The following is a 12,481-nucleotide window of genomic DNA, read 5'->3' as shown; positions in this document are numbered from 1 at the left end:
TCTACTGAGACGCGTAAGCAAAGGGATAGATCTGTCAGGCTATAAATAAGGCGAGTAACCACTGCTGAAGAGATAGATGCAAATATACCGTTGATAGACTAGGTGTTACAGGAAATGCTATCCCTAGAATTCCACTCCATTCTCCCTCTTCAGACTAAAATTAGCCATCTATCTGAGTTTGGAACTCGTAGGTTTTAGTACTAATAGAAGAATTCGACTCCCGAGTCACGTATGTACCTGATACAATTCTAGAAAAACCATCATACCTCACCTCTACCAAGAATTCCTTCTACCCTTAAACAAGGGTAACTATTGTCCCCCTTTTGGCCAATGATTGGGCCCAAAGATGATTCATAGTCTGCCTTACCCAAGAAGCTTATATCAAAGTGGAGTCAATTCTTGATTTGCTACCCCTTACTATTGGTCCTTATGGACAAGACCCTCCGCTTCTGCTCTTTTCTCCGTTTCCTTGGCATCCCTTTCTCGTATGTCACAATACATTTCTTTAGTTTTATACAAAATTTCATTGTAAGCAATTCCAAGGGCATCCCCTATTCTTAGAAAGTTACTAAACTTTTCCTTCTCTTGAGGCTCAGGAGATGTTAATATGTCACTAATGAGTCTGCTTTTTCCTGAATATCCCCATCAGGTCCTCTCACTTCTTTGACGATGGGTTCACTATCCAGAGCTAGAGGGCCCCGAGAGTCAAGATAATTCTTGTCCAAAGATGCTTGCCTCTCCTCCAATTCTTAGATAACTAGCTGCTTTTCCTCCTCTTCGAGTCTGCCTTTATTTTTCTAAAATCTTACTGAACATGGAAAGTTCCAAAAGGGGAACATGAAGGTCCGATTTACTATTTGAGTGCGAGGAGGCAAACAGAGAAGAACAACTCGCCTCGCTCTTCCTCTGCACCCATTGCTTCTTAAGAGGGCTTAAGAGAACTTCGGATGGAGTAGGCAATACCTTTCGAGCTAGTTTTTCATTAAAAGGGGTATCCTTTAAGAGATCTAGGTCACCTTCCTGGAAAGAGAAGGAGCTTCTAAGACTCCGAGGAAAATTCTTTCGAACCATCGGAGGGGAGAGGGCCAGCAAAGAAAATCTGGAGGCCGATTTTCTAAGCCTCTTTCTTAGAAGGGAACCTTTAATCTTTTTATTCAAGACAGATAATCCCCCTCGAGTTGCTAGGACACGTGCTTCTTTGTTAGATTTTCCAAAAGAAATACCCCCCTCCCCCCCCACCCCTTTTTTTTTTCTTCCGTAGTCCCTTCTCGAGCAAACTTTTACTCTCGCTGAGGTGTCGAGATTTTATTTTCAGAGATTTCCTTTCGTGGGCCAAAGTAAGGTTACAACTGTCTGCAACAATTTTCCTACCCACTTTTCTTTTTTTCTCCCCCGAGCGATGTTTTCGAGACATTGTGGGCCCGTTTCCCTCCATCCCTAATTCCTGGCCTCTCAAGACAGCTATTCTACTCTCTGACAAAGTAGCCGATTCAAGTTCTAGGTTCTCGGGATAAGCAGTCTCTAATTCAAAATTTGAAGTAGGGCCCACCAACGGCTCCCTGACATCGTTGGAGATCTCAACACTACCTACGACGACCTTTTTCGGTTCTGTCCCCGACGCCGACGATCCTTTTTCAGCAGGTTGGGATCTAAACCCGACAGAAAGAATTGAGTTGTCTTTACTGCTATATTCTCCCACAACCGACAACGACATGCTATTTATACCTCCTTTGGAGACCACCTTGACTCCCACCGAATAAACAAAGGAATCAATCTTTAAGTTCAGGGAGGATGGACTTCCACAGAGGAGTCAAAATTAAAGCAGAAGCATACATCAAAAGTGGTCATGGTTGCCAAAAAGCTCGGTCTGGATAACCTGACCCAATTGATTCCCAAGGATCTCCATAGTTGTAGTGTCCCAGGCGTGAAGGGGGATGTCATAAAACCTGACGCTGATAGTTCTGGCACCAGTATTATATGCCGGGAACCAGGGTTTCAGAGAAGAAAGATATTCACCCAACGCATCTACACCCCGCCTGAGAATAGAAGTAGCCTGATACTCTGAGTCAAAACTGAAAAGCACATCCATGGCGTTGATAGATAAAGGTTTATGTAGGTCCTGAAGGTTCCATTGTTTTTTCGCCCATCCCACACATCTTCAAGCATCCAAGACCTTGATTTAAGGCTGCTAATAAGGCATTGCTTCAAGTATCATTTTCTTTCCTCTATAACTCCATCTGGGATATCAATTGGTGGGCTTCACTGGTGGTCGCCTCAGCGGAAGATTTCTTAGGCCTCCATATCTGGTTGGGATTATTGCTTTTAGAATTCCCCTCTCCATTTCTCTTAGTCAAACACTTTCTGCAGATATAACGGGTTCCAAAATTTCGGTAGAAGCATTTTGGACACATCCAGTCGCTAGCAGTTGCCTTCATCCATCTATTCGACTCAGTAGGCCGACGGAACGGGGCACTTCTAGCCCCAAATTCCATCCGTCTTCCCCTCGTATCTCTGTCCTCAATACTACCTAGGGATCCCGTATGGGATCTAGGACCAGTCCGATTTGGCTTAACCATATTAATCTCTTGGCCATAAGCAAAAAGCAGTCTCCGGCAGCAGGGGTTGGATATCCCCAGAGAAACAAATATTTCCAAGTAAGAGTAACCTCCATTGATACAAGCGAGAAATAATCCTGATAATCTCTCAAGATTAAGGCCACACGAGCAAAAGAACGATTCCGACGGGGGACCAGAATCAATACATCTCGGAGGACTGGGGCTGCGGAGGACTAGGGCTGCGGCTTCTAAAACTATATCTAATGGTCATCTCTTGTCCCCTAACCGTTTTCATTGTTACTCTAAAGGTATCATTTGAAACGCATGTGAACACGTAAAGGTGGTACGATAAAGTTACCACCCTTGAGATTTGATCCAACATCAGCTCCTCATAGCAACAACAACAACAACAGAGTGGTCTTAACCAAATGGTTGCATGTCAATGGCCATCTTGGCCACGCACACAAAAAAAACTCCTACTTGACTGATTGCTCCTTCCTCATTCAACTTTCACAAGTGACACGGGCTGATCCGTACGAGTCGCAATTCGACCAGCATATCGTATGCTACAAGTGCAACCAATCCGGTCACAAATCCAACGAGTGTCCCAAACGCCGTAGTCGTTGGTGACGAACATGAAGAACATGAAGAAGAGAATGAAGAGGAACAAAATACTGAAGATCTAAGAAAGAAGGAGACCCAATATCTTTTCTGTAAAACCACAGTTGAACAAGTGTTCGATTAGCATCAAAGCCTCATGGTAGAATCCTTCAAATTTCCCTACTAGTTGACGTGTCACCTTGCTATTTTCGACTTTCACGAGCAAAAAATTGATGACAAGCGTCTCTCTCTCTCTCTCTCTCTCTCTCTCTCTCTCTCTTGCTCGCCTCCAATTCATCTTCCCTCCACCCTTCGCTCGCTTGGCCCTTCCTTGCCTGCCTTTCCTAGCCTTGAGCTTTAGCCCTTAACTACATGACATTTGTCTTCGAAGGCCTAGTTGCTCAATTCATATTTTACCTTCAAACCTCCCTCAATAAACTCCTCCACCTAAGCCTCTTTATCTAAATGGAGTTTCATTATTATGGTTTATACACTGAATCTAATCACTTGTGGCATAGATGTAAAGCTAGATGATTTTCACCCAGGTGCCTGTTCTTGGCAAGAAGTCTCCGGATTTGACCTAACCATCTGTCCCACATTCTATTCGTCTTTCTTTTCCTCTTATTTTGCCATTGAATGGACTTGTTTATGTTTCACTTCCTTTTCTTCTCCTTCAGGTTCTCTTCTCACCACGTCAATTCCAAGGGTTTCCTATACAAGGATTGCAACTGAAAGGAACCTGGAAGATTTCTTACATCATGGCTCTAGGAGAGAATCCCATTTGCCCTCCTCTACTAGCCGATCTAAATTGTTGATGTGAGAGATGTCATTTTCAGTTGTATCTCTGTTTACTTGTTGGATTAGGGAGCCGTTTGGGTGCCACGACAACTTCCAAAAGTCAATTCCTTTTCCGTCTCCAATTAAGCAACAAACAATGTTCTTGGCTATATCTCTTGGATGGAGGATGGTTCTGAAGGTCTAGGAGGGCTTGGAAAGCATTTTGATGAGACATAAACCAACCCCCCAAACCCCCCGCGCAGAGATATTTCTTTTGAATTCAATCATTTCATGTTGAATCCCTATTACTAATGATGTGCCAAAAGAGCTTTCGCTCAGCGGCTTTATTGATATCGCTTAGCTTCATGATCCCTAGTACCCATTTTGACTTTGGCCTACAGACATCTTCCCAAGCTATCGGGTGGTATTTGTTTTCAATTCGCATCCTGCCCATATGAAGTCCCTAAATATTCTCTCTATAGCTGTGTGGCTTTTGTTTTACTTTTAAGTAATACTCAACATTGTAAAAAATATTTTCATAATTAATAAATTTACCTTGTATACGTCGACTCATTAATTTCGTAAAAAGGGTATTTTACGTTTTAAAATTTTGATTCCCGCTGGAAAATGGCAGGTGTCGGGAGCTCTCTGACATCACTTGTTGTATTCATCTTTTCTTATCTTATTAATAAATTTTGCCTTAAAAAAGGTTCTGGAAAACCCTAATTCTTCCTATATAAGGGATGCCAATGCTAGGTTACACAATGTAGTCCCTTGTTAGCGCCTCCGAGCTCTGCAAGCAGAGCATCCTGTGCTGGTGTTTACAATTCAACGGTTTGCTTGTTCACCATTTTAACATCTAGTTTAATTTTAACATATTTATAGTTTTGATTTATTAGATTTTTGTTAGTTTTTCCTTTTATTTGGATCAAACTAATGTAATTTTCACGTGAATGTGATATTTGTACCAGGCAAAACCCTAATTTTGTTTCTTGCATACCATTTGTACTCAATCACCTTAAAAGATGATTTTCGGGGTTTAAGATCACCCACGTCTTCAGCCAAGCTCCTAGATTACGCGATATTCTTTCCATCATTGGCCGAGATGAGATCATACGAATGGTAATCTTTCACCGATGGATTCCTACCTTTTGTAGTAGATTAATATATAATTAATATATTCATAGCTGTGGAATCGAAAGCGGATGCTTTGGAAATCTACCATTATCTTCAGGTGAAATTTTTTGGAGATTTGGCAAATATGGTCCAATACATATCATCATGTTATAAATTGATAGATAGTTGATTTCCTTGGTGATGATATGATGAAGGAAGAAATGATCTGTTCGAACAGAGAAATTAGGGTTAGACATTTTAATCATGTATCATCGATTAATACAATCAATATAATATGATGCCTAACCAGAAGAATAAAATAGGGCTAGACATCGTAATACTTATGCAAAATCCCTTGATCATGTGCAAATTTCACTAATCATATCATAGTATCGATAATTTCTAGCCACTGTTTTTTGAAAAAAAAAACACTATATTTGCAAGTTTTAGCCATATTTGGTATTGTTAGTGATCTTTCCTTTTATTAAGTATGCTGTTGTGTCTAGGCTATTGACATTTGAACTACCACGTTTTGATAATGGGGCGAACTTAACTTATAAGATCCCACACCGCAAAGGGAGAAAAGATTTCTGAGCTATATATGTGGATTCTCCTTCTCCCTGTGTAGACGCATTCAGCATCTCCAAGGGGTAGGCCATGCGGAGTGGGTCGGACATGGTAGTGCGAATATCAATCGCCTTTTATTTATCCGTATCATATATTTTTTATTTCTCGCGAGATGACTTAGACAAGTTTTAATTGAAAGATGGGTTGTTTAATAATTCCTCCAGGAAAATGCTATCATGGTTCGAGATAGAATGGTTCGCGAGAGAAAGACTTTACCCTGATTCAATTGCCATGGCTATCATTTTTCTTTACCATTCCTTTGAACGAGCATCGCTTGGACGACTAAGATCACCAAATTTCCAAGAGGTTTTGGGCCAGGTCCCACCAAATCAACACAACTCAACTCAACTAAGCCTTTGTCCCAAACTAGTTGTCGTCGGCCCCACCAAATCAACAATGGAGATTAATTGGGCTGGTGAGTGAACTGCATTATCTTTTTATTAAGCACTATTCACTATACTTTGATTTATTAAAAGGTCAATTTTCTGACTTGAAGAATCACCCTTTATTATATTGTTAGAAAGGTTTAGGGAAAACAATGAAGAGTATTAAGACATAACAATGTCATTAGCAATAGGGTTTGTCGGGGAGGGGACTGAGGATACCGTATCCGGCTTCCTTGGGCTGGAATATGGGCCAAACTGTTGATTTGGGAATAAGCAATATTTTAGGCAAGAAATAAGGGGGTGTGGACCGAGGAGAATAGTGAACAAAAAGCATATAAAGCGGGGCCCGAGTGGTCTGAACTCTGAAGGGTAATTTATTGAGAGATTTCAGGGGGGGAATGTTTCTGGCTGTGTTGAATAGGACAACAAATGTACACTCATGCAAAAATCTCTCTCTTTCTCTTGAATTTTACTGTAACGCTTGCATTTCTATGTACCAATGTTGGGTTCTTTTGATTTATTTTATTTTATTTTATTTTAGTGGTTAAAATAATAGTTTAATTTTTTATTTATTTTAGGGGTCGAATATGATAAATTGATTTTTCTCTTCTTTCTTTCTGTTGCTTGGGAGTCCTTTTACTAGATATTATGGATTTTATTTTGTGAACCTTGGGATAAATATTTTTCAAAGATATCATACCAGTTTCCTTATTTGGCTGTGCTTCTTCTCATCTTCAATGGTAACACTTCAATGATTCCTACAGCTCAAGTTGTAAAATTAGCTTTATAAACATAGTATTGGGCATCTTTTAAAAATAGCCTGTGAGCCCATCATTCACTTCAAAGTTTCCATATCTAAATTCAAATTTTAGTGAAATGCCAAAACACTACGCCCATATTGTTTCTTTCCCTCTGATCTTCAACATTCCCGCGTTTAAAAAAAAATAAAAAATCATGACTGTTTATATCACATAGCAAACAAAAGGGTTAAAATTATAGGAAACTATAAAATACAATATGTCAAAACTAATACTAATACTAATGAGAAGGGGCTGAGATTAAGCTAACTAAAAAGTATGTTTTAATCTCAGCCCTTTACAAAAGAGTGAAAGGCCGATTTTCTTAACCAGGCCACTTTCTCTAGTGTATTTAGATTTTAGACTGCTCTTTTTACACTACAAGAGAGCGGCGCAGGGAGGAAATATATTATTTCCATATTAATATTGCTGCTGTTATTACTGTAATAAAAAATAATATCTATATTGGTTGAAATTTTGTAGCAGTCATTCGTTTAAACACACCCCTTGTGGGGAAAAAAAATGCGAGATGTTCATTTTCTCTCTCCTTGGCTTACATTTTTTCTCTATAAATGCCAGTCCACCCCCTCTCTATTTGCTCTACAATTACTCCTTTCAGTTTCCTTTCCCTTTCTCCCCATCCTACACTACCTTCACCACCCTCCTTTTTTCATGGCTTCTTAACATCTCTTCACTCTCCCACCACCCTAAAAAAACCCACAAAAAGACAACTCAATCTGAGAGAGAGAGAAATAGGAAGGAGACGAAGAGAGAAAGTATTGTACTAGATCCTGGTGGCTTTATTTTGTTTTTGTTTTAGCTTTTTTTTTTTTTTTTTTTCTTTCCGGGTGTGGGATGCTCGTTTAACCTCAGTATTCAACCTCTAGAAGCTTCTACAGGATGAAACTGAGGTTAAACGAGCATCCCACTAACTGTGTGGCCCAGAAATCGGCGTTTCACTCTTTTGTAAAGGGCTGAGATTAAAACATTGTTTTTAGTTAGATTAATCTCATCCCTTCAAACAGCCTCATTAGTAATAGTATTAGTTTTGACATATTGTATTGTAAGTTTCCTCAACTTGGCTCCAGAACAAAATGACATTGGTTAGAGAGAGTTATTTGGTGAGAGTGAGATATTTTCTTTCCCCCTCTTTTTTACTGATCATCCTTCTTCTTTTCTCATTTATTTTTTCTTTAAGACATTGGTTTTCATTAATTGGATCATCAATTCTCGTTAAATGAGTACGTAATTAGCATGAATTCTATAGATAGATTATAAAAAACCATGGAATCTGAATCTTAAGGATCTGTAGGTATGTACAAGTCAAACAGGATGAACGCCGAACAACATCTTTTCGAGGTGAACCAACCTTCTGAAAGCGAAAGGAAAAGGATGAGAGATGGAGATTTCAATGGCAGATCGGGAAGCAACAACCTCAAAGGGGTGTCCTACAATGATCAAGATATCCATCAGCCACCGCAGAAGAAGCGAAACCATCGTCACACTCAAGATCAAATCCAAGTGATGGAGGAGTAAGCTTGAAAAACCAATATATCTATCTATTCAATATTAAAAAAAAACCCATCTCAATTTACCTCTATTACATTTTTTATTGGTAAGTTGGGGTTAGGCAGGACCCCTGCCAATGAATTAACCCTACCAATGAATTAATATAAAAAAGATATTGCAATCAAGAGCACCATGCACCACCCCTATCCCTAGAGACCTTATCTAGGGGGAGAAACAAAGGATCCCATGCGATCCAAATTCTTCGAACTAACACTAGAGACAATAAATAGGGGAAAGGGGTAAAAGAATGGATTCCCAATGATCTGATGTAGATTTACTTAGTTTACTACCTCTTGATTCTTAGGGTTTAATGTTTTATTTTATTTTATTATGTTGTTCAGTTTTTTCAAAGACTACCCACATCCGGATGACAGGCAAAGGAAAGAGTTGGGCCGTCAATTAGGGTTAGAGCCTCTGCAAGTCAAGTTCTGGTTCCAAACAAGCGCACCCAAGTGAAGGTAAAATGTATGTGCATGGGCTGACACCATTTTATAGTATATAATAGTATGTTATATTTTGTAATTTGAGTTTTTCGTTTTCTGCCCTTAAATATGAGATCTCATGGTGCTTGCATTTGGTCTTTGAGTCAGGTTTGAAAAGAATAGCTAATTACCTTTAATTAGTTATTCTTTTCAAACCTGACTCAAAGACCAAATGCGAGCGCCATGAGATCTCATATTTAAGGGCAGAAAACGAAAAACTCAGGCTGGAGAACTTGACTTACAAGGAAGCTTTCAATAACACCTCATGTCCCAACTGCGAGATGTCTTTCGATGAGCAACATCTGAGGGTTGAGAATTAATGGTGGGCCCATGTAGCACTCAATCCAACGGTCCGCCAGAGAATTTTTAGGGCTGTAATTGGGTTTAGTGATTGACAATAGTTTTTTGGCACTTTTTGAGCTATTGGTTAAATGAGTATCATTCATTCTACTATTTCAATTTTTTGAGTGATTTGTTTAATGAGTTTCCTTCACTTGCTGTGTTTCTCTTAGAGTTTTTTTAATGAAAAAGAATTAAATTAATAGAGAAAAGAACACGGGGAGAACCAGTTGCAACATTATATTTTCAATGACATGAGATCCAAAGGTATTGTCCTAGACTAGAATGGTGATATTTTTTTAGTAGAAATGACTGAACTGAAACCAAAGGGATAAAGGATGGATTGAAAAAAACAAAGATTTTGTAATTTGGAAGAGAGATTGAAATAGGAATAAATTCATTCTACAAAAGGAACACTACTTATAGAAATCAAATGTGAATAGATTATTGTTGCTATAGGCTTATAGCCGAAAAAAGGGCATGAACTGCTCCAGATACAACACTGTAAATATAAGCAGAAGCAATGATCAGAAGATACCAATCTTCCTCTAGATAATAAAGCATCCTACAGTCACAGTATATTGGTTTTGAACTTCATTGCCCTTGATCTTAATGCGACATTTTTGTCATGGAGTCATGTCCTCATGTTGTGTAACTCCAAAAAAGCATTTTAAATGTCATTTTTCAAGATCCAAATCCCACATAGTCAATGATTGGCTATTGACAGTTTCTTCTAACATCAAATGATAATAGAGGACTGAGAACTCTAACACCCAGAATGCAAAATCAATTGCATCAGAAATCTATAAATCTTTGAAAAATGAGCATCAAAGAAGGGATTAAAATGTTATAGATGCAACAAAAATAAGTACAGTATCGTCAAACATATATAATAAATTTTAAAATAATTAAAAAACGAAAGTAGCCGATTACCTCCAAAAATTGGGAAAACAAATAAAAGTGAAAATCCTTGTAAATGTAGACGAATTCCATCCTGGGGCGATTCGTTGCAGAAATCCAAAATTTCAAATTGGATTCGAGAAAACCCTCACAATCAATTATCAAAATCCAAAACATTAATTATAAAATCCAAGACTTCACCTATCTAAACATTACTTTTCAAGTTAAAACCAAGATTTTACTATCTTTGAGGATCTGTATGAGAAAAATCTATGGTTTACAATCTTCAAAAGCACTTTTATTTATATCTATTTGGTGTAGATACAAGAGGATCCTAATTGAGATTAAACTCGGCCCAATCTTTTACTAAAAGTGATTGAGCCGAATAAAGAATGAGGATCTCGTATTTGCATATAATCAATATGTACATACCTAGGGAATCAAACCGGGTAGAACTCGCCCCTAAAAGCTAGCTTTTATAGGGAGGGTGCCCATTCCCTTATAACTCATCCAGATCCATTTCACTTGTCTGATGTGGGACTATTGCTTTAGCGTGGAACCCAACAATCTCCCCTTCCACATGGAAGCAATGTGGACCATCTCGCCCCTCCACGCGGCGGCAACGTGGGAACCATGAGTTCTTCTCCGAGGGAATTCCACCGTCCTCGGAGGCACACTGGGGTTACCGAGATCTTCCCGGGAGTTACCACGCCCCAGCTTTGATACACTTGTTGAGAAAATTCGTCGGGCAATCCGATCCGATCGCGCAAAAATAAAACGGAAAAGATAAAATAAACGAACAAGCCACAAGATGAACACCGATATTTTACGTGGTTACTCCACAGGCAAGAAACATGATCTTCCACTATGTGAAAAAACAAAATACAAGGATCACAATGGATTTATCACAAGTCCGCAACCCTTTTCTTGCTTCGCAAACCCAAGATCGTACACAAGAGAAGCCCGAGAAAACCCGAAAGAAAACCCAAGAGGAACCCGAGAAGAAACCCATGAAAAAACCCTTTTCTTCCTTCTTCTTCTTCTTCTTCTCTCTCTCTCTCTCTCTCTCTCTCTCTCTCTCTCTCTCTCTCTCTCTCTCTCCCCCTTAGGGGAGCTGTCACACCCCAAGCCTCTCGCTCGTCCTCTCTTGCTGTCCTTCACCTAGAGAAAACCCACTCTCTTTTGGTATTTAGGTTTTCCCCAAAACCAAAAAAATGTAGCTTTTCTTTTTGCCTCTTGCCTTACCTATACATACAAGATATAAATACAAGATAAGATCTTAGACTAAATAACTCAATGCTTCTATTGTTAGACTATAATTAATCCTATGGATCCTCGGGTTGGGTTAGGGTTTGAGGCCTTGGCAACCTGACCCGACCCATACCCGACCTCGATCCTCTAATTTTATCGTGGTTTTCTTAGGACGCAACCCGGCCCGATTTGAAAAAAAAAAACAAGTTAGATGGGTTGGGTTAGGGTTAAGAGATTTAGAGGTAGGTCGGGCTAGGGTTGACCGTCCTCAACCCGAAGCTCATGTTGGGTTGGGTTAGGGTGAGGGAATGCTATCTCGGGTATGGACTAGGGTGGGCCTCAACCCTATCCAACTCAACCTGAGTTGCACCCCGAGTTTTCCGTTGTAATACAGAAAAATCCACTCTTATCTAAGGAATAGGGGTTCTATATATGTTAATGTGATATATATTTAAATAATTCTGAAGTCATGCCTCACCCTGTTCAATGTCTTCCCCAAGACTCTACTCTAAAGTATTCAACAAGAACAAGAAAGCAAAGAAAATCAGATTCTGGCATAATATGATACTTTGAGCAGTCACTTGACTTAAATGTCTTTCGGATTGTTTCACCTCGTCCTAACTTACGGGCATCGCCCAAAAATCAGCTTTTCACTCCTCCGTTAAGGTTTGAGATTAAAAAACATGTTTTTAGCGAGAAAAATCTAAGCCAACAGAATTTAATAGAAACTTTTAACCTTTTTTTTGGGTAGGTTGAAAGTTTTAACCTTGTCAGTACATAAATTACAACACAGCAAAATTCGGGTGCATGATAAAAATCAGGTGCCATACATTTGTAATTGGCCAACGGTTCAAACTGGATTGAGTGGGTTGTTTGTAAACATTACCCTATTTGGTGGAATATCAAACTGTTGCAACTGATTAAGAAATTTTAAAGGATTTTAATTGTATCTATTTTATTTAACTTTCCTTATATTTTGAAAATAATGGTGTGAAGCGGTTGGGAGAGATTTTAGGGGATTTGGAGACGTTATAGAGAACTTTTGGGAAGTGGGAGACGTTTCCCAAAATCCGATCCCTTAA

At 39.1% G+C, this 12,481-nt stretch overlaps 1 protein-coding gene across 1 annotated transcript; it reads left to right on the top strand.

Moving 5' to 3' along the window:
* The first annotated feature begins 4,661 nt into the window (after positions 1-4,661).
* On the top strand, positions 4,662-9,006 carry LOC143854032 (homeobox-leucine zipper protein PROTODERMAL FACTOR 2-like). Its single transcript, XM_077363737.1, has 5 exons — positions 4,662-4,766; positions 4,904-5,054; positions 5,840-6,090; positions 8,171-8,390; positions 8,769-9,006. Exons 2-5 carry the CDS (start codon positions 5,038-5,040, stop codon positions 8,881-8,883), a joined length of 603 nt encoding a protein of 200 aa, XP_077219852.1. The 5' UTR covers positions 4,662-4,766; positions 4,904-5,037; the 3' UTR covers positions 8,884-9,006.
* The last annotated feature ends 3,475 nt before the right edge of the window (positions 9,007-12,481 follow it).

The sequence above is a fragment of the Tasmannia lanceolata genome, unplaced genomic scaffold (assembly GCF_043159265.1).
Source record: "Tasmannia lanceolata isolate RefF3 unplaced genomic scaffold, GAP_Taslan_0.1 ptg000020l, whole genome shotgun sequence".
Classification (NCBI taxonomy): Eukaryota; Viridiplantae; Streptophyta; class Magnoliopsida; order Canellales; family Winteraceae; genus Tasmannia; species Tasmannia lanceolata.
This window is presented reverse-complemented; position numbering and strand designations above follow the sequence as displayed.